Raw genomic sequence first — 20388 nt, forward strand, 5'->3', positions numbered from 1 at the left:
GGAGAGGTATTAACCATCTGGAAAGGGATGGGGAGAGGGAGGGCTAAGGAATGGGTTTATTGGAGAAGAGAAATTTAAAATTGAGGCTCTAGCTTTTGCTTAGTGTCAGCAAACTCATGTTAAGTGTACGCACACACAGGCATAAGGGAGCTCCTTGACATGGAATTGAAAACAAAAGCATTTCCACTTCATATAACAAATTATAGTTGATGTATATTTGTGTTTTTGCAACATGGTTGGTTTGCACTTGTATAAAGGAGCTTCTTTACCAGGAACCTAAATTTGAACATTAGGGAAAACAAGTATGCAACACCAGGAAGAGGAAGTAGAAAGTCTCTTCCCATTTTCCTAGGCACAAGGTCCATTTTTAAGAAAATTTCAAAATAAGCTGTTTCGCTTTGGCTTACTCCTACTTGGTATGAAAACACCCAGGGCCTTCATGTGACCTTTAGCTACCCAGAGCTACTCAGTACCCTAAGTGCCCATTGTCTCAAACCTTACCCAGTCCCTCCTTTCTCACTTCTAGCCCTACCAAAACTGCTTTTCTCTCACAGAAGAGGGGGGACAGAGCTTAGTGGCAGAATCTCTTAAGATAACCAATAGTATGGTAGGTAATATGTCAGTGATCAGGTGGTGAACTTTTTTTTTTTTTTGCTACTTACTCATAATTTTAAGCTTTAGGATTTATAAATTAAATTTATAAATTGATTTGTGAAAAATAAAAAGTCCTTAAAGTGTATATCTGATTGTTTTAGAACATACTGTTTCTTTCCATTTATATGTCTCTCTTAATAATACTGTTGTTTGAAGGTAATTCAATTTATTCTTGGACTTGAGATTTTTTATCATTATAATGAAAACCTTTCTTTCTGAGATACAGATGGTAAAACTTTTATATGCATGTATCAGCCACCTTACTATGACTAGTAGACTGCACAAAGGCATTTGGACTAATGGCTAATGAAGAGATGATGTGCTACCAACCTCCCTGCCACTTGTTCATGTATGACTGAATTAAACATTACTAACCACAATCTTCTTTTTAACAAAGTTATTCTCCAGTGTTGTAGAGCAATCAGTGGAATGAAACAAATGGAGTAAATGCTTAATTCCCTCCTTCTCCCACCCTTGCTCAAGGGTAGGCTCCTTGCAAGGTCCCTCCAAGTCTTCCTAACTAATGATGGATATACCAACTGGCAACTGGTACGGTGACAGTGGTTCCTTTTAGCTGAGTTACAGCAATTAGCTATTTGCTAACTGGCTTTTTCTTACTGGGAAAGTCCTCGGATTAAATTCGGTTTAAAACATCTGAACAAAGACAGTTAGTATTGTAGCCCAACATGTCAATGGCCTTGATTCTTTGCCTCCCTTGTAGTAACACCGCCAGCTCCTGTGTAAAAGGAAGGCGACTCTTGACTGGTCCATTTCCTCCCCGCCTGATAATGGAGTCAGAAGAAAGCATGCTTCCATATTATTAGTTTATTTCTTCTTAAGTTAGAAGCAAGACAGAGGATGCAGTTCCTACAGGTTTGAATGCTTGATCATACTTAGGTGAGAATTGATGCAGTGAAAGAAAAAAAGTGCTTTAGCCAGAGTGTGCAGTGAATACATAGCTCAGATCCAGACACATTCAGGCTTTAAATCTTCACCATGGTTGGCGTATTTGTCTCCTACTGCCTGGGACAGTGTAGTACAAACTTTAAGGCCTTCTCTTCATCCTGTGAAGCCAGACTGGGTGCTGAGAGTCTCCCTTTTGTTTGCTTTCTCTAGGACGCTGCTGACTGAATCTATGAGATTTCTCCCAATCCGGGAGAGTAGGGCTGCTTTCTGCACACGCTCACTAGCCCCTTCCAGAAGCTCCCTTGTGTTGCCCTCCTGTGTGCGCTGGTGGCAGGCCACAGGGTGGGATGATATATGGGCAAGGGACTGAGTATTGTGTGTGTCGTGGACCATTTGTGGGGGTCTGCTGGCAGGCCATCTCCAGTGGCTCATGGGCAGATTCCTAATGGAGGCTGTGCCGTGGTTTGTACGGTCCATGTTGGTTTACTGCCCTCCAAGAGCCCTGGGTGCAGTTCTCCTAGGTGCACCCCATTCCCCCGTTGAGCAGTGTATCTCAGTATTCTGGGTGGGGCTAGAAAGAGGGTTCTCTCTTTGGCAGCATCCTGCAGGGCTGGGGGAGCCATTGCTCACTCACATGTTCTCCCTCCCCTCCATGGGGAAATCACAGGCTGGAAGGTTTCTCTTGGTGGGGAGCTGTGTCACATGGGCAGGGCTGATGAGGTTAAAGTTAAATTGTTCTTTGTGCCCTCCTCAATCTATCCAATCTCAGATTTGTTTTGCTCCACAGTGTGCTGGGTCTTCTCTGCTGGACTTCCTCACAGGCACTTCCTTTAGTTTAGTGTATAACCGTGGTTCTTTTGCGGGGGTGGGGGGGGCGGGTGGAGATGGTAGAAAATTAGTGGACATGCTCTTAAGAGAAATGTTTTAAGACACAAAGTTAAAAAACTCAAATGAATCTCTAACTGGCAAAATTTCAGGCAAAATAACAGAAGAGTAAAAAACAAAAGTCAGGTTGTAGGTATGTGTTGGGAGATGGGGTTAACTTTCCAGGTAACGCATACTACTAAGTGTGTATACAGTTCCTTTGGGCCATTTCTACTTTCCATGGCTTTCTCCCATTATTGAAAGCTTAACCCAGAAATTCTTTAAAATACCAATGGCTGTTCGGGAGATCACTCCTCACCTACCAACCCTGGAGGGGAGGGGACAGAAGGAATACCATTAACACAGAGAGAAAAAGGCCCATCAGGATATATCCCAAAGAGGCTTATTTTCAACCTCATACTAGTAGATTAGTGTTCATAATATAAATAATACATAGTTTAGGTAAATTACCATGCTACAAAAATATTTAATAAAATCTTTAAGAAACTTAGAAATGACTGATGATTGATAATTCTCTTAAGTAAACAGACTACAATAACATTATAGTCACTGGCTAAGTTCCATCAGTTTTTTTTAATTCTCTTTGATTTTTTCTCTTGGTCTTCTGTTATCCTTTCTGCAGGTCGCTTCTTCAACCCCTTCATTTTCCTGGTTTGTAGTTTGCTTAGGTCTTGCTTCTGCATATGAATCCTTCCATAAGTTGTACCAAAAGTATCATGGGAGACATTTTTCTTCTTCTTTGGCTATGAAACAAGAATATATATATAAATAAATATGTATTTATTATGTATGTAATGGTATCGTCATAAACTGGTAAAAATCTAGTATACAACTATCTTACTAATAACTCAGAGCACCAATTGAATAATATAGTCTCTAACCCTATAGACCTTTCTTCTCAAACTTAAGTACATACAAATCCCTTGAGGATCTTGTTAAAACGCTATTATAAATCAACAGGTCTAGGGTAGGACCTGAGATTCAGCATTTCTAACAATTCCCAGGTAAACTGTCAGACCACACTTTGAAAAGCAACACTATAAACTATGCTAACCATTGTCATGCACTGAGAGAATTTCCTGTGTTTAGCTTAAGGAATTGTGACTATCATTTCAATCTTTATTGGCATTCCAGAGATGCCATTTCTACTTGTTTTTTAAAACCATTCAAAAGTCAAAATACATTTTATGCAAGTATGGGTTATATATACATCCTGTACTCTAAATCCCCAATCTCCACAATGCCCCAATTTTCTTTCTTGCTTAAAACTGGCAGTCTTGGCTACCAGAAAGCTCTTAGCCACAGCTGATGCATGGTTTCTACAACTCTTTTATTATCCTTTATGGTGGCTTATTTGCTTCTTCCTCCTCTTCTTTGTTCTGAGAGTCTAATTTTATCTATATTATTGAGCTCTTTCTGTATGTTTAGTGTCCTATGCTGCAAATCTTTTTTGGAAAGAAGAGTGGAATATACAAATAAATATGGCACCAATCTGCAAGTTACAAACCTTGAGCGCTTTTGGCATTTTCATAGATAATTTATAAAGATCATCTGATGCCAGATGTGTCCTCCTCAGAACCAGATCCAATGAGGGCCCTATCTCTTCCAATTCAATCCTTGGTGTTCTACAACCAGATTTCTTCAACAGCAACCTTTATGAAGTAGAAAAAAAAGAAATACTGCTTTGACTTTGATGGAAGTCCTATTCCCTCAAATATTTTTCTGTAAGAGAAGTACAGTTCCATAAAATGACACTGTCTTTAGGAGGCTAAGCTTCTTAAATACTGTCTGCATTTAGGCCAAGTATATTCTTTGGTTTGCTGCTTTTTAAAAATCGAACACAACAGGGCGCCTGGGTGGCTCAGTCGGTTAAGTGTCTGCCTTCGGCGCAGGTCATGATCCCAGGGTCCTGGGATCAAGCCCCGCATCGGGCTCACTGCTCCGCGGGAAGCCTGCTTCTCCCTCTCCCACTCCCCCTGCTTGTGTTCCCTCTCTCTCCATGTCTCTCCCTGTCAAATAAATAAATAAAATCTTAAAAAAAAAAAAAGTTTTAAAAATCGAACACAAAGAATACAATACTGTTGGGCGCCTGGGTGGCTCAGTCAGTTAAGCAACTGCCTTCAGCTCAGGTCATGATCTCAGGGTCCTGGGATCAAGCCCTGCATCTGGCTCCCTGCTCAGTGGGGAGTCTGCTTCTCCCTCTGACCCTCGCCCTACTCGTGCTCTCTTTCAACTAAATAAAATCTTAAAAAAAAAAGACAATACTGTTGAGAAACAGCAAGTGAGACAGACCATTCTTCTAAGAAATTAAATCTTTTTTTTTTTTTCCAAAGATTTTATTTGGGACGCCTGGTGGCTCAGTCAGTTAAGAGTCGGCTTTTGGCTCAGGTCATGATCCCAGGGTCCTGGGATTGAGCCCTGCATCGGGTTCCCTGCTCGGCAGGGAGCCTGCTTCTCCTTCTCCCTCTGCCACTACGTCCTACTTGTGCTTTCTCAGTGTGTGTGTGTGTCAAATGAATAAATAAAATCTTTAAACAAATAAATAATAAAAATAAAAGATTTATTTATTTGAGAAAGAGTACAAGTTGGGGGGTGGGGAGGCGGGGAAGCAGGGTCCTTGCTGATGATGATGCAGAGCTTGATCCCAGAACCTTGAGATCACAACCTGAGCCGAAGGCAGCCACTTAACTGACTGAGCCACCCAGGCACCCCAGAAATGGAATCCTTTGATTTGACTTCTTCATCTTACTTACAGATTTACATAATTATAAAAACAATTTCAACTGTGCCTTTGAAATGTTACGTTTACATGATTAACAAATTCTTATTTCTCTAAGACCCATTCAGAATCCACTTTTGTGCATAGTACAGACACTTACTGATCTCTATAGCTTGGAATGAACTTTAAAATCCTCATATAATGGGGTGCCTGGATGGCTCAGTCGGTTAAGCGTCTGCCTTCGGCTCAGGTCATGATCCCAGGGTCCTGGGATCGAGTCCCACATTAGGCTCCCTGCTCAGTGGGGAGCCTGTTTCTCTGCCCCTCCCTGGCTTGTGCTATCTCTCTCTCTTTTGCTCACTCTTTCTCTCTCAAATAAAGTCTTTAAAAATTTTTTTTAAGTAAAAAATAATAAAATCCTAATATAATAAAACCACAACTTTCTAGATTCTATATGTCCAAATAGCTCTGGATCTGGAAACAGATGAGGGACACAGGCAGGAGAAGAGGAGACTAACAATCTCTTTTTGTGAGTGATACCACAAGAACAGCTCAAAGACCTGAAGATTATTTGAGCTGACTCAATTTGTTCTAGTGGCCAGATCTCTACATGGAATAAGAGAATTAAATGAATAACAATGTTTATAAAAGATCAAACTTTGCGAAAAAAATGATCAAACTTTTCACACCAAAGGTGGAAAGTGAGAGAGGCAACCAATGACACGAGAGAAGAGACAGAACATGAGTAAAAGCTCAGTAAGGAAAACCCACAATCAACCAACTCCAGGAAGCAGAACAGAGTGTGCACAAGCTCATTAATAGCTTTTCGGGCCCCAAAAGCGTCACATGCAGACAGTCCACCCATGGGAGGTGCACCTACTGGCTGTTAAGAAGAGTCTTAATGATAGATACGCTGTATCAGACACAGTTATTTACACCAAACTGAACAAGACAAAAACAAAACAAACACCAACCCAGGATACGAAAAAAGCAGAAGTGTTAAACAATAAAAAAAGCTCACTAACAATGAAAGATAACATGAATATTAGTATGGGACTTAAAGGGAGCAAGCAGAGGGGAAAAAAGCCAAAACAAGAGTGCTTAGGTAACTCTCTTCATTGTGGTTCCAGGAAAAGAGAGTTGAGGGTACACCTGTCTCAGGCCCATGGTGAAAGTTGGTGGTATTCAGGGCATCTTCCCTAAAAGCTGATTTAAAGCATATGGTGGGGGCGCTTGGGTGGCTCAGTCGTTAAGCGTCTGCCTTCGGCTCAGGTCATGATCCCAGAGTCCTGGGATCGAGCCCCGTATCAGGCTCCCTGCTTGGCGGGTAGCCTGCTTCTCCCTCTCCCATTCCCCCTGCTTGTGTTCCCTTTCTGGCTGTGTCTCTGTCAAATAAATAAATAAAATCTTTAAATAAATAAATAAATAAATAAATAAATAAATAAATCTCTGTCAAATAAATAAATAAAATCTTTAAATAAATAAATAAATAAAGCAAGCAAGCAAGCATATGGTGGCAGTGACTGTTTTAACTCATAACTCATGTATTTCTGCTTCTGCATCCACATTTTCAATACCTCCAGATAAATGATAATAAATATAAAGCTGAACTCATAACAAGATAAGTATCTTGATTAACATCTTGTGTTCAGTAGACTACTTAAGAAATCAGGGAAATTGTATATATAAAAATGGCAAACTAAAAGTGTTTCTACCACTCAGAATAATTTTCAGCTAAATAGAAAAGTTGTAGATCTAGAACAGCTCATTGCATGCCTGATGGATTCATATCACCCAAGTACCTTTTTTTTTTTTTAAAGATTTTATTTATTTATTTGAGAGAGAGAGAATGAGAGATAGAGAGCATGAGAGGGAAGAGGGTCAGAGGGAGAAGCAGACTCCCTGCCGAGCAGGGAGCCCGACGCGGGACTCGATCCCGGGACTCCAGGATCATGACCTGAGCCGAAGGCAGTCGCTTAACCAACTGAGCCACCCAGGCGCCCTCACCCAAGTACCTTTTTACCTATGCAAGTATCCTCCTACCAAAGTAATTTTTTGAGTGTATATAATTAAGATTATTTCCAAATAACTACATACACACACACACACACACACACACACACACACACACAATCTACGTATGCTGTTATTTACCAAAGAATTAAGTTACAGTGCCATACTGTCTATGTAGGTAATCTTTCTTTTTTAAAGATTTTATTTATTTATTTGAGAAAGACAGCATAAGCCAGGGGAGCAGGGCAGAGGGAGAGGGAGAAGCAGACTTCCCACTAAGCAGGGAGCCCAACATGGGACTCAATCCCAGGACACCAAGATCATAACCTGAGCCGAAAGCAGACGCTTAACTGAGCCACCCAGGCGCCCCTGTGTAAACAATCTCATCTGAATTACTTCAATGCGCATGTTTATTGGCGGATCAAACTGACGGAATCAGAAGAAAACTTTCTCCAATTTTCAGTTATCTATGTATGGTTTCTGGTGATAGATCTATAAATTCTTTTTCTTTATCAAACTTTTAACAGTGAAGGGGCGCCTGGGTGGCTCAGTCGTTAAGTGTCTGCCTTCGGCTTGGGTCATGATCCCAGGATCCTGGGATCAAGCCCCGCATGGGGCTCCCTGCTCGGCAGGAAGCCTGCTTCTCCCTCTCCCACTCCCCCTGCTTGTGTTCCCTCTCTCGCTGTCTCTATCTCTGTCAGTTAAATAAATAAAATCTTAAAAACAAAACTTTTAACAGTGAAATCTAGAATCTAAAATTATTATTTTAGAATCTAAAATTGTTAATCTTTAAAAAAAAACAACTTGTTTACTTTTTCTCAGAGGGAATGCATTAATAAAGAACTTACAAATGATTTTTGTGATCACACTAAGCAAAGAGACTGACATTGACTCATTAAAAATAAAATTAAAACCTTTTCCTTTACACTCATCCCATCATACACACCACACTGTTTTTTAAAGATAAGACATTTCATTTCCAGGCCATCATGTCTCCAGCCAAATACCTACGCCCAAAACTGTTACATCATATGCCTATTAATCTCCATCTCAGATCCTAACTTCAAGTTTTGTTTTGTTTTGTCTCCCTGTAAGCTCTAAATCAAAAGTGACATTCAATTCTGCAAGGTTCTATGGTATAAGATGCAGGGACGCAAAGACAACCCAACTCCTTCCTTCTCAAATGAGCTCAGGCTATTAGATATGTTGATGGGTAATTTTCATATATTTTAAAACCTTATTTGCCTATTTCTTGAGAAAGACTGCCATTACCACTCTTGTTCAAGTTGTAATTTCCCTATTTTTCTCCTTCCCATATCCCTCTCTCCTTGCCTACAATGCTGTTTGCTTGTTAAGGTACACTAATACTTCGTTTTGCATGTTTCTCCCCATAAAACCTAACCAATGTCATGGCAAAGGCAAATGTGGCAGTTACTAAAAATTTCCTGTTTTATATTCTTGGCTTTGACTTTATAGTGAATAAAATTCTCCAAGGAATATAAATGGTCACTCATATATGAGGAATTAATTATTATATGATACATGGGAAGAGGTCAGTAACAATGACTTATTCCCCCCAAAAGGTCAGATCGAAGTTATATTAATATAATTTCATGTTTACACTTTTCATCCAAGAAACTCGAAGCCATTTTCTAAGATTAACCTTATTAACTTCACAAATAATGTGTATCAATGTTAACTATTACCTTTTACCAATTGCTTAAGTGCTGGTTCCAAGTAAAAGAAAGGGGGCAGGACACCGAAGAGTAGCTTGCAAGAGTGCCTAAGGAGCCACACTAAGTCAGACACACCTCTCCAGTATATTCCCACCTCTATCCACAACCCTCTCCCTCTTATAAATGAATTACTATTGATCTTAGAGGGACCACAGAATTACCTACATGGTATCACCACCTTTTGCAAAGGAAAAATGGAGGCCCTAAGCAGTGACCTGCCTAGGTCATGTGGCTAAGCCTGGCCCAGAGCCAGCTTCCTGGGCTCGAGGTGATGCTCATTCCTCAGACCACTTCCTTCCTCTCCCAAGGGCAGCACGGCCTCTGCAGACTAAGCTAATCTACATCGAATGATTTTTTTTTTCCCACTAGCAGCTTGCTCTCACTCACACAGTCCATTTTCTATTATAAATCAATAGCTAGCAGGTTATTATGGGACCCATATAAAACATCTGGGATTAAAATTACACTAGGGTGTCTGACCTCAAAAGTTCAAACTTTTTTTTTCATTATGGGACATGCCATGCTAACCTAATGGTGATTCCAGCAATTCCTCTTAAAGTAAGTGGATGGGTGGATATGTGTAATTACTGCTAACTTATCCATGTTCTGAAATCTGATTTACTAATTTTCTGTCCGTTTTATTTTCTCTGCATTTCTTTCTTTACAAATTAATCTTTCTTTTCACTAAATACAAGTTCTGATATAAGTGAATTCTTTCTTTCTTTTTTAAGATTTTATTTATTTATTTTTGGGGGAGAGACAGACAGCAAGCACGAGCGGGGCAGAGGGAGTAGCAGACTCCCTGACGAGCAGAGTCCCCCTGATGCGGGGCTTAATCCCAGGACCCTGGGATCATGACCTGAGCCGAATGCAGACGCTTAACTGATTGAGCCACTCAGGCGCCCTAAGTGAATACCTTCTTTGAAACTGTTTACAATAAAAGAGTTTTAGATTACTGTTATTATTCATTTCTTATTCTCAAAGATTTTGATCTGTATATTTTTAGCTCCTTTGTATTCCCAGGGTGGGCTGACACAAGTTTTTGGGTTTTTTTTTAATATTTTATTTATTTGACAGAGAGAGAGAGACACAGCGAGAGAGGGAACACAAGCAGCGGGGAGTGGGAGAGGGAGAGGGAGAAGCAGGCCTCCCACGGAGCAGGGAGCCTGATGCGGGGCTCGATCCCAGGACTCTGGGATCATGACCTGAGCTGAAGGCAGACGCCCAACAACTGAGCCACCCAGGCGCCCCAAGACACAACAAGTTTTCAAAAAGATTTTTTTTAATGTTAGTGATTTTTCATCTTTCTTATTCTATAAATTGGAGTCATCTGCTTTGTAATATATTCTTCATAGCACCGTAGTTTGGGAACTCAAACAGACATAAGGCTTTCAATCTCAACAAGCTCAAAATGATTATAAAATCCCTCGTTTTAAAAAAATAAATAAAAAGTATTATAAAAATCTCTAACTACCTAAATATCTAAATATCATGTGGATATTTTATTGCATTTTGCTTACTATTGTTATTATCTAAACAAAAGGAAAATAGAAAAACAGAAGTGATGATACCAATCATGGTGAAAAGAACAAAGTATCTCTGACTCAATACAGTTGAAACAAAGATGCGAATTATTGACAAGAGGTGAATATTTAGTTTCATTTGGACATTCACTAACATAAGCTGGTCAACCAGATATTCATTGTGAAGAAAAAAACAGAATTAGGGGCCTGGCTGGATCAGTAGGTAGAGCATGTGACTCTTGATCTCAGGATCATAGGTTCGAGCCACACATTGTTGGTAGAGTTTACTTAAAAAAAAAAAAAAATGTAGGGGCACCCGGGTGGCTCCACTGGTTATGCATCTGACTCTTGATTTCAACTTGGATCATGATCTGGGGTTGTGAGATTGGGCTCCATGTCAGACTCCGCTGCACTGACCATGGAGCCTGCTTGAGATTTCCTCTCTCCCCGTCTCCCTCTGCCTCTTCCCCCTCTGCACATGGGCACATACACACTCATTCTCTCTCTTAAAAAAATAATTTAAAGAATGTAAACCATGGATGAAATGCTGAAGTCCACAAATGGTTGCACATATGGCACTAACATACAGAAGGCACTGTCAACATTGAATGGTCAGTGGCTCTCAGGCTGCACTGGCATGCCATAACTCAAAAATGGACATCAGTCTGAAATCAATGTACAAAGGAAGGCAGTTTGTGGGAGTTGACATATTCTCCAGGAAAAGTGTGGGCTTGATCAGCCAGTGCCAACGCTTTATTTTAAAGAAGGAAAAAAAAAATATATCTATATCATGATTACCTCACAAGGCACGATTGCAGCATGTCACTAAGCTTTTTAATGAAAACAAAATCAGTGTTAGGATTTATATTTATATTGTGGTAGAGGTAGGGCTAGACAGTCTAGGCTGGAGAAACAGGGTAAAATGAATCTAGCCACTGAATCTTTTTTTTTTTTAATTTTTTATTTATTTTTCAACAGAGAGAGAGACAGTGAGAGAGGGAACACAAGCAGGGGGAGTGGGAGAGGGAGAAGCAGGCTTCCCACTGAGCAGGGAGCCCGATGTGGGACTCGATCCCAGGACCCTGGGATCATGACCTGAGCTGAAGGCAGACGCTTAATGACTGAGCCACCCAGGCGCCCTAGCCACTGAATCTTCTTATTCCTTTCAGACTCCAGTTTTTAGGTTCAGTTTTGAGATTTGCTTTGGCCTAAGACTTGTGGCTTGGTGCTCTAAATCCAGTCAAGAAAAAGAAGGAGGGGCATCTGGGTGGCTCAGGTGGTTAAGCATCCAACTCTTGGTTTCGGCTCAGGTCATGATTTCATGGGTCATGGGATCAAGCCCCATACTGGGCTCTGCAAGGTGTCTGCTTGGGACCTTCTCTCCTTCTCCCTCTGCCCTCCCCTCCACTTCTCAAATAAATAAAAGACCTTAAAAAAAAAAGAAAAAGAAAAAGAAAAGAAGGAGATATTGCATAAAGTAGGGTCAAGACTGAATTAGTGTTCTAAGGTCAGAGAAGTGTAGCATCAGATGCTCTGGGACCCTAGAAAAGCAGGGTTTCAGAGGAAGAAGTGAGCAAGGGAATGACAGATTTGGGGAAAAACACAGACCTGCTGTGCCACTGCTAGTTTGCAGACTCTCCAAACAAACTTTTGACCAAACACCAATTCTAAGTCTGAGCTCTACAAAGGTCACACTAAAATGCTAACCCTGGATTCAAAAATATGCTACAAAATGTACTTACTTATAGCTTCGAAAATAAATCTTCCCATTCAATGCAGTGAAGTGCAGAACATACTCTAAACCAGCCAGGCGGATATTTGGTACTGTGGGGCCTCTGAAGAAATCTGAAAACAAATTTGAGATTGTTTAAAAAAAAAAAAGACTAACATGCTTTTAAATTCAGTTACAGAAAACCAGATTGCAAAATGCTCCATGTTGTATCAATACGTACCTAAAAAGATGAAAAGGTGGCACAAAAACTGATCCCTGAAGAATGTCTGAGAGTCTCACTCCTCTACCATTTAAGCTCATGACTTTGTGTGTTTAGTTCACTGAGTCACGTAATTTGTCAGTTTTGGGAAGTTCTCACTCTAAGCCAATGCTTAACATATGAGTATATCGTATTTATCATGCATATTAACTTTTTTAAAAATGTAAATCAAAGCATAAAATTTTTTATCTATGAGACAGGTAGGTTAAGATGGCAAATTTCTATGGGGCGCCTGGGTGGCTCAGTCAGTTAAGCATCCAACTCTTGATTTCAGCTCAGGTCATAATCTTGGGGTCATGAGATCCAACCCTGCATAGGGCTCCACACTCAACATAGTCTGCTTGTCCTCTCCCTCTGCTCCTCCCCCTGCATTCTCTCAAATAAATAAATCTTACACACACACACACACACACACACACACACACACACACACACACAAAACAGCTGTTCAAACTTTGACTATTAAATCAAATTAGCCTTTGTTTTATGGTAGAGGCCAACACGGAAGCAATTCTAAGAAGAAATCTCAATTACATGAGCAGAGATAATAAACTAAAGTGTTAAAGCCAAAAAAGAACCACTGAGATCCATGAGTAGGCTGTTTTCCCACAGTGTGGTAGTCATATCACTGGTGGCACATGAGATGATCTTAAATGATACACAGGCAGATATAATTTACTATGTATTATTTATTTTATCAGATACCATTTTCCATTCATGGTAGAGACATAAAGTTTCCTTGTAAAAAAAGGAGTCAGGATAAAGAAACATCTCCAGTGAACAACACTAGGAATACTACATGGACTCGGCTAAAGTTATGAAGGTAGCATGTGAATGAAAAAAGTTTGAAAAACAACAATCATTTTATCTTAACAAACAAACAAATTTCAAAGTCCTGTTCACTAGGGGCGCCTGGGTGCCTCAGTCAGTTAAGCATCTGCCTTCGGCTCGGGTCATGATCCCAGGGTCCTGGGATCAAGCCCCACATCCGGCTCCCTGCTCAGAGGGAGGCCTGCTTCTCCCTCTGTCTGCCGCTCCCCCTGCTGTGCTCTCTGTCAAATAAATTAAAAATCTTAAAAAAAAACTACAAACAATGACCAACCATGAAACAATTCCTATCACCCAGACTGTGATTTCCAAAATAATTTTTCAATTTTAAAAAAGTTCAGGGCTCCTTAGAGAAACAGCTGATTCCAGGAATGGAGCAATGAAAGTATAAGAGGAGTCTGAAACATCAAAGGGGCAATGAATTAAAATGTGTCTCAGAACATGGCCAAAAAGACTGACCCTAAAATGGGCAGGAATGATGGCTGAGATAAAGAGAGATATTAATGAGTAAGATAAAAATAAAAACCTGGCTAAATACAAGTAAGGGGGTGAAGAGGCAGAAGAAAAATTGGTTATGGTCAGAAGGAAAGCCCTAGCTTGGACCTTTTCTCAATGGATCAATTCCAGGTAAAAATAAGGCCTCAAGCGTGCCTGTGTCCAGGAGTAAATATACTGAGAAAGGGCATAGAAGGCTAACCAGGGTTTTGATGGGAAAGACCAGGGGATCCAGAGTTAGAGAATAGATCAGATCCTGATTCTGCCACTTACTAGCTCTTTACTCTGGATAAGTAAGTTAACTGATCTCAATTTCTTCATCTACAATATTACCATAATAAACTGAATATTTGCCCCCACTACTCCTCCCAATCCCTACCAAATTCACATGTTAAAGTCCTAACCCTTAATGAAGCTGTATTTGGGCCTCTAAGGAAGAAATTAAGGTTAAATGAGGCATGTCATAAGGTTGGGGTTCTGGTCCCATAGGACAGTATCCTTATAAGAGACCCTACAGGGGCGCCTGGGTGGCTCAGTCCATTAAGCATCTGCCTTCGGCTCAGGTCATGGTCCCAGGGTCCTGGGATCCAGCCCACATCAGGCTCCCTGCTCCGTGGGAAGCCTGCTTCTCCCTCTCCCACTCCCCCTGCTTGTGTTCCCTCTCTCGCTGTGTCTCTCTCTGTCAAATAAATAAATCTTAAAAAAAAGAGAGAGAGAGAGACCCTACAAAGCTGACACCTTCCCTCCTCTCTCTCCCTCCCTCCCACACACAGACATGAAGGAAAAGCCAGGTGAGCACATAGCAAGAAGGCAGTAAGAGTCCTCATCAGAAAAATCAGATCTTGGACTGTCCTTCAGCCACCAGAATTGGGGAAAAAAAAAAATTCTGTTTTTTAAGCCACCCAGTGTATGGTATTTTTTTAGCAGCCCAAGCAGACTAATATGATTACCTTTGTAAAGCTGCAGATTACCTGACCTAAACTATGGCAGCTATTTTCATCACTATATATTTTTCAAGTGGAGTTAAGAATTAGGAAATGAAAAAGGTTAAAAAAATTAAAATGGCCACTGATATAAAGAAAGGCAATAAGAAAAAAGTAACCCAGTTAGGCAGTTAAATTTTAAGATAGGCTTTAAAGGAACATTTAATAAAACTAACCTACTACTTGATTTACTATATCTTTGTATATAAGAAATAGTAATATTAAATAGTAACCATAAAAATTAGGATACACTGAATCTAAAAATAGATATTTACTGATTTTCTATAAAGCAAAGCAAGACCACTAAGATTAACTACAAATTTATACACTGCATAAGAAAGCAAACAGAAGCAAAATTCAGAATGAACAAAATGGGTACCTGGCAGAGAAACACTGATGTTAATAAGTTAAATTTTCTTTCTGGCCAACTACAAAAAAAAAAAAAAACTTCCTAAAAGGAAGCAAGCCCTTGATAAAATCCTCTTTCCCTGCTGTTCTACTTTATTTTATATGAACATAAACATACACCAAGGAGTCTACAGCTGGTCTTACTTCATATTTATATTAAAAACTCAACTTCCCTTGGGACCTGACAATCTCACTTCATTCCTCTACCTTTCTTCTTCCCCAAATTCCTTTTGGGTTTTCACTCCCTCCCCTTCACCACTGCATTATGTGGTTATTCCTGCCATCTAGTGGAAGCACGAAATAATAAAGTTCTCATAAAAACCACTTAAAAGCAAACAAAAGCCTTTTCTAATAAATATATATTGACAGTTGATAATTATACATAAGAACTAGGGGATAAAAGGCAGAAAATCTGAGCCAATGGAGTACAAGAACAAGAAATTTTGGCTAAAAACCACCCTTGATATTCTGGGGCGTGTGATATTGAAAAAAGGAAATGTTGGTCATTGTCTTTCATTAATGGTGTTTGTTCGTTTGTTTTAGTTCATGAAAAATTCAGGTCAGAACCTACAGCAAAGACTGCAACGAGTCAGTTGTTGAGCATGGCGAGACGGGCGGCAGAGGCAGAAAAGCTCAGCCTTTGGTTTTCATTTTGGCCCACCTACTTAATAGCTCTGCGTGTCTCTAACCTTCCATTTTCCCATCTGTAAAATGGAGTATCGCTAAACTCAAGAGCTTTAGTAAGGACTCAACTGAGCAGTACTCAGTTCTTTAAAACACAGCCATTTTTTTAAAGTAACTTCTACACCCAACATGGGGCTTGAAGTGACCCCGAGATCAAGAGTCTGATGCTTTACCAACTGAGCCAGCCAGGTGCTCCCAAAATAGCCATTATTAGTAAGAGAAATGAAAAGTTTTGGAAATTGCAATCCCAACAATAAGACCATAAATAATCACAACAAGGAAAAATGAAAGCAATGTGTCTGCCCACAAATGTTTTTCAGTTGGCTCAGATTTGTTTTTTGTTTTTTTTTAAGACTTATTTATTTATTTTAGAAAGAAAGAGAACACAAGCGGGGAAAAGGGCATAGGGAGAGAGAATCCTCAAGCAGACTCCCCACTGAGCACAGAGCCCAACACAGGGCTCAAAACCAGGACCCTGAGATCATGACCTGAGCCAAAATTGAGAGTCAGCTGCTTAACTGACTGAGCCACACAGGCACCCCCCAGTTGGTTCAGGTTTGTAAAGAGCATGTGTACAATTTAATTTACTTATAACAGGCAGCTCTTCCCGCCCATGGGTTCTGTCCCTGTGCTTTAACAAAAACACTTTTGCACCGAAAAAAAAAAAAACAGAAGAACAACTTATTTATAACATATACTCCATCAACTTTCCAAAAGTGATCTAGGGCAAAGTATATCAAAATCCAAAAGAAGGACAACCAAAAAACTGTAGCAAAGCTTGTAAGAATGGTCAAGAAAGGACACCTGGGTGGCTCAGTTGGTTAAGCGTCTGCCTTTGGCTCAGGTCATGATCCCAGGGTTTGGGGATCGAGTCCTACATCAGGCTCCCTGCTCAGTGGGGAGTCTACTTCTTCCTCTGCCTGCCGCTCCCCCTGCTTGTGCTCTCTTTCCTCTCTCTCTCGCTGACAAATAAATAAACAAAATCTTAAAAAAAAAAAAAAAAAGAGGGGCGCCTGGGTGGCTCAGTCAGCTGGGCATCTGCCTTCGGCTCAGGTCATGATCCCAGGGTCCCAGGATTGAGCGCCACATCGGGCTCCTTGCTCAGCTGGGAGCCTGCTTCTCCCTCTCCCTCTGATGCTCCCCTGCTTGTGCTCTGTCTGTCGAATAAATAAATAAAATCTTAAAAAAAAAAAAAGAATGGTGCAAGGAAAGCTCAGATGGAATAAATTACTTAAACTTGAAAAACTGCTGCTGTATAACAGAAGAGTTTATATCTCTAGGGATGAACTAAATTACTCTCCAGAGTTAGAAAAGAGCTGGCAAAAGTGATCACAAAATATTTAGTAGGATTAATATTAGCAACCTTTAAGAAATTACAGAGAACAATAATGCCAGCTTTTCAAAAAAGGGGAGAAAAAGTGATTTAAAATAGGTAAATTTAACGTCAATCCCAGATAATGACAATAACTGTATACTGGATTTTAAGAAGGTGACTTGTGAACACAAAGGAAAAGATGTAGTCATTACATAAATCATTAGGAACTAATGTAGTTCACTAAGAATAAGTCATCTGTAAGACAATTTTACAAGGTCGTGAGAATAAAGCAATACATATAAAGTACTTAGTACATGCTTGGCACTTAGGATGACAACGATAATGAGATAAAAAGAGCTGGGAAGTCACTGAAGGTTTCCTGGGGAAGAAACTTGATCTAAAACTTGCAAGAATAAAAGAAACTAGGTAAGTAAGAATGAAATCAGAAAAGACAATAGGAAAGTGCATGATATATTTTCAATAAACCACTTTTTTAATGGAAAAGAGGGAGGAAAGTGGGAGAGAGAAAAAACAAAACAAAACAAAACAAGTTATAAGGGGTTATAGTGTAAAAAGCCTTGCACATCAGCCTAAGAAAAATTAATAGAGGTGTTTTGAGTTCGAAGCTGATGATGTATAACAATCTTGAAAATTAAACTTTCCAATTTTCTAAATTTAATGATGCCAATGACAGGAAATGGGTTTTATAAAATGCTTTATAAATAGGTTGATACTGAAGTTACTATAGCATCAAAAAGTAATAATGGTCTATGCAATATAGCGTCCCTTAACCTCTCCCCTGCTAGTGCGGAATAAAACAAAAGATGAAAAGGGGGAAAAATGAAATCAAAAAGAAAAAGCTGTGTACCTACAGTGAAGTGGCAAAGTGTCACCAATGACAGTCCTAGATTGCCTACCTCACCTATCCTGGGGATAATAAGTATTAAAATGCTTACCAATAAGAAGACTTTTTAGCCTTCTGTAGTCTTCTGTTACATCAAAATCATCACCAGCAAATATTAACATGGGTTTTGTTCCCTCGGGACATTTACTATTCTATGAAATGGAAAAAAAATTATAATGATATAATTATCAATTAAACTGTTTATAAGCTGGTTTTAAAGTAGTCAATACTTACATACAGTGATTAGTTCTCATATTCTGACTGTCCTAAAACTATGTTTATGAATATTGATTAAAATCTAAAGACTTGGGGCGCCTGGGTGGCTCAGTCGGTTAATCATCTGCCTTCAGCTCAGGTCATGATCCCAGGGTCCTGGGATCGAGTCCCGCATTGGGCTCCCTACTCAGTGGGGAGTCTGCTTCTCCCTCTACCCGTATCCACTGTTCATGATCTCTCTCTCTCTGTCTCTCAAATAAAATCTTTAAAAAAAAAAATTAAGACTTGAAACTACAGTTGCAACTTTTAAACTAAAATACAGTTGTTTCATTCCCTCACATTGTCAAATAAGTGGTCAAAGAATGACTCAAAGAATAAAATAAAAAGCTAAAATTGCTGCAAAACATACATAGCCCTTTAACAGCCAGCATCTCAGAGTCTAAACAAAGTTAATTTCTTTGAATTATTTACTACCACTGTACCTTTGCCTACTATATCACATAAACAGTATTTTAGGGGCGCTTGGGTGGCTCAGTCTGTTAAGCAGCTGAGGTCATGATCCTGGGGTCCTGGGATTGAGTCCCACATCAGGCTCAGCGGGGAGTCTGCTTCTCCCTCTCTCTCTGCCCCTCCTCCCTCTTGGTGCATGCGTGCATGCTTCTCTCTCTCTCACTTGCTCTCTCAAATTTTTAAAAATCTTTAATAAACAGTATTTTTAAATGAAAGCTAACTGAAACTACCAACTAAACAGGGGCGCCTGGGTGGCTCAGTCGTTAAGCGTCTGCCTTCGGCTCAGGTCCTGAGGATCAGGTCCTGAGGATCAGGCCCCGCATCGTGCTCCCTGCTCAGTGGGAAGCCTGCTTCTCCCTCTCCCACCCCCCCGCTTGTGTTCCTTCTCTCGCTGTGTCTCTATCAAATAAATAAAAAACCTTAAAAAAAAAAAAACTACCAACTAAACATTCACATGAGAAGTAACAGAATTTTATACAAGCTATAGAAAGTATGAGCAAACCTTACTCAGCATGATTGAAGCTCTTACTATAAAAGTATTTTGTCCCGTTTTGGATTTTTTTTTATACAAAGAATAACATGATGTGAATAATAAAGAATCTTTAAAAGCCACAAAAATAAAAGAAGAAAAAAATTCTTTAACTGAATGATTAATTTCTGAAGGCAAACGAGTGTTAGTCTGAGCTTTCCGTTGATTCTAGCACTTCTACTCTGGTTCCAATCAAGGACTGCACAAATCTAGAAATAAACAAACAAAACTGGACAAGAAAACAAACATCCTCTGCCCTAGGACCAGAGGTCACGTTGCTTCCCTGTTCATCATGACCACTTTTGTTGACACTCTCTGCTTCCAAACTCTGAACCTTAACTGTCTATATTTAGGAGGTGTGCCTAAGATCGTCTGCGTGCTCTAGGGCCTGAAGGAACCTACCAGACCCAATGACTCTTCCACTTACTGTCTGTGCCGACCTGACCCTGCTACTTCTACCCCTATGTCTATGGGGTTTAAGTATACAGAAGGTAGGAGAAAGTGATGCGACATCCTGACTACAATGCATAGTAATAAAAAAAAAATCACGTTAAGTCATGACCCAGTATACACATCATAAAAATACGAGGGGGCACCTGGGGAGCTCAGTAGGTCAAGCGTCTGCCTTCTGTTCAGGTTATGATCCTAGAGTCCTGGGATCGAGCCCCACATAGGGCTCTCCACTCAGCAGAGGGCCTGCTTTTCCCTCTCCCTCTGCCCCGTCCCCCTCCCGCTCATGCTGTCTCTCACTCGCTCACTCTAGCTCTGTATCTCAAATAAATAAATAAATAAAACCTTTAAAAAAATATGTAACTGAACAAGTTATATGAAACAGTACTTAACATTTAGATCACTGATATTTTTCACAATGTGAAAACCCAGAACTAGAAGAAAATACAACAGATGAGCTTTATTTGAATAGTATAAAAGACACTAAAAATTCAAATACTATATAAGTACTGTGATTATAGTATACTAAAAACATCATAATTATGTGACATCCTTGAACTAATCTTCTGAATTTTTTTTTCTTTTTTAAGATTTATTTATTTGAGAAAGAGCGTGAGCCCAGGGAGGGGCAAAGGGAGA

The 20388-nt window shown here is 39.9% G+C and overlaps 1 protein-coding gene across 1 annotated transcript in view; it reads right to left on the reverse strand.

The window, feature by feature from the left end:
• Positions 1–1166: 1166 nt before the first annotated feature.
• Positions 1167–20388, reverse strand: part of RPF2 (ribosome production factor 2 homolog) — a 39330-nt gene continuing 20108 nt past the window's right edge. The window contains exons 7-10 of the mRNA XM_028104266.2: positions 18097–18196; positions 12179–12281; positions 3953–4097; positions 1167–3188 (exon numbers count right to left, since the gene is read on the reverse strand). Of these exons, the coding sequence (XP_027960067.1) occupies positions 3009–3188; positions 3953–4097; positions 12179–12281; positions 18097–18196 (528 nt within the window). The 3' untranslated portion in view covers positions 1167–3008. The remainder of the gene's footprint in view (positions 3189–3952; positions 4098–12178; positions 12282–18096; positions 18197–20388) is intronic.

The sequence above is a fragment of the Eumetopias jubatus genome, unplaced genomic scaffold (genome assembly GCF_037043125.1).
Source record: "Eumetopias jubatus isolate StellerSeaLion01/CBP00866 unplaced genomic scaffold, mEumJub1_p1.0 scaffold_6, whole genome shotgun sequence".
NCBI lineage: Eukaryota > Metazoa > Chordata > Mammalia > Carnivora > Otariidae > Eumetopias > Eumetopias jubatus.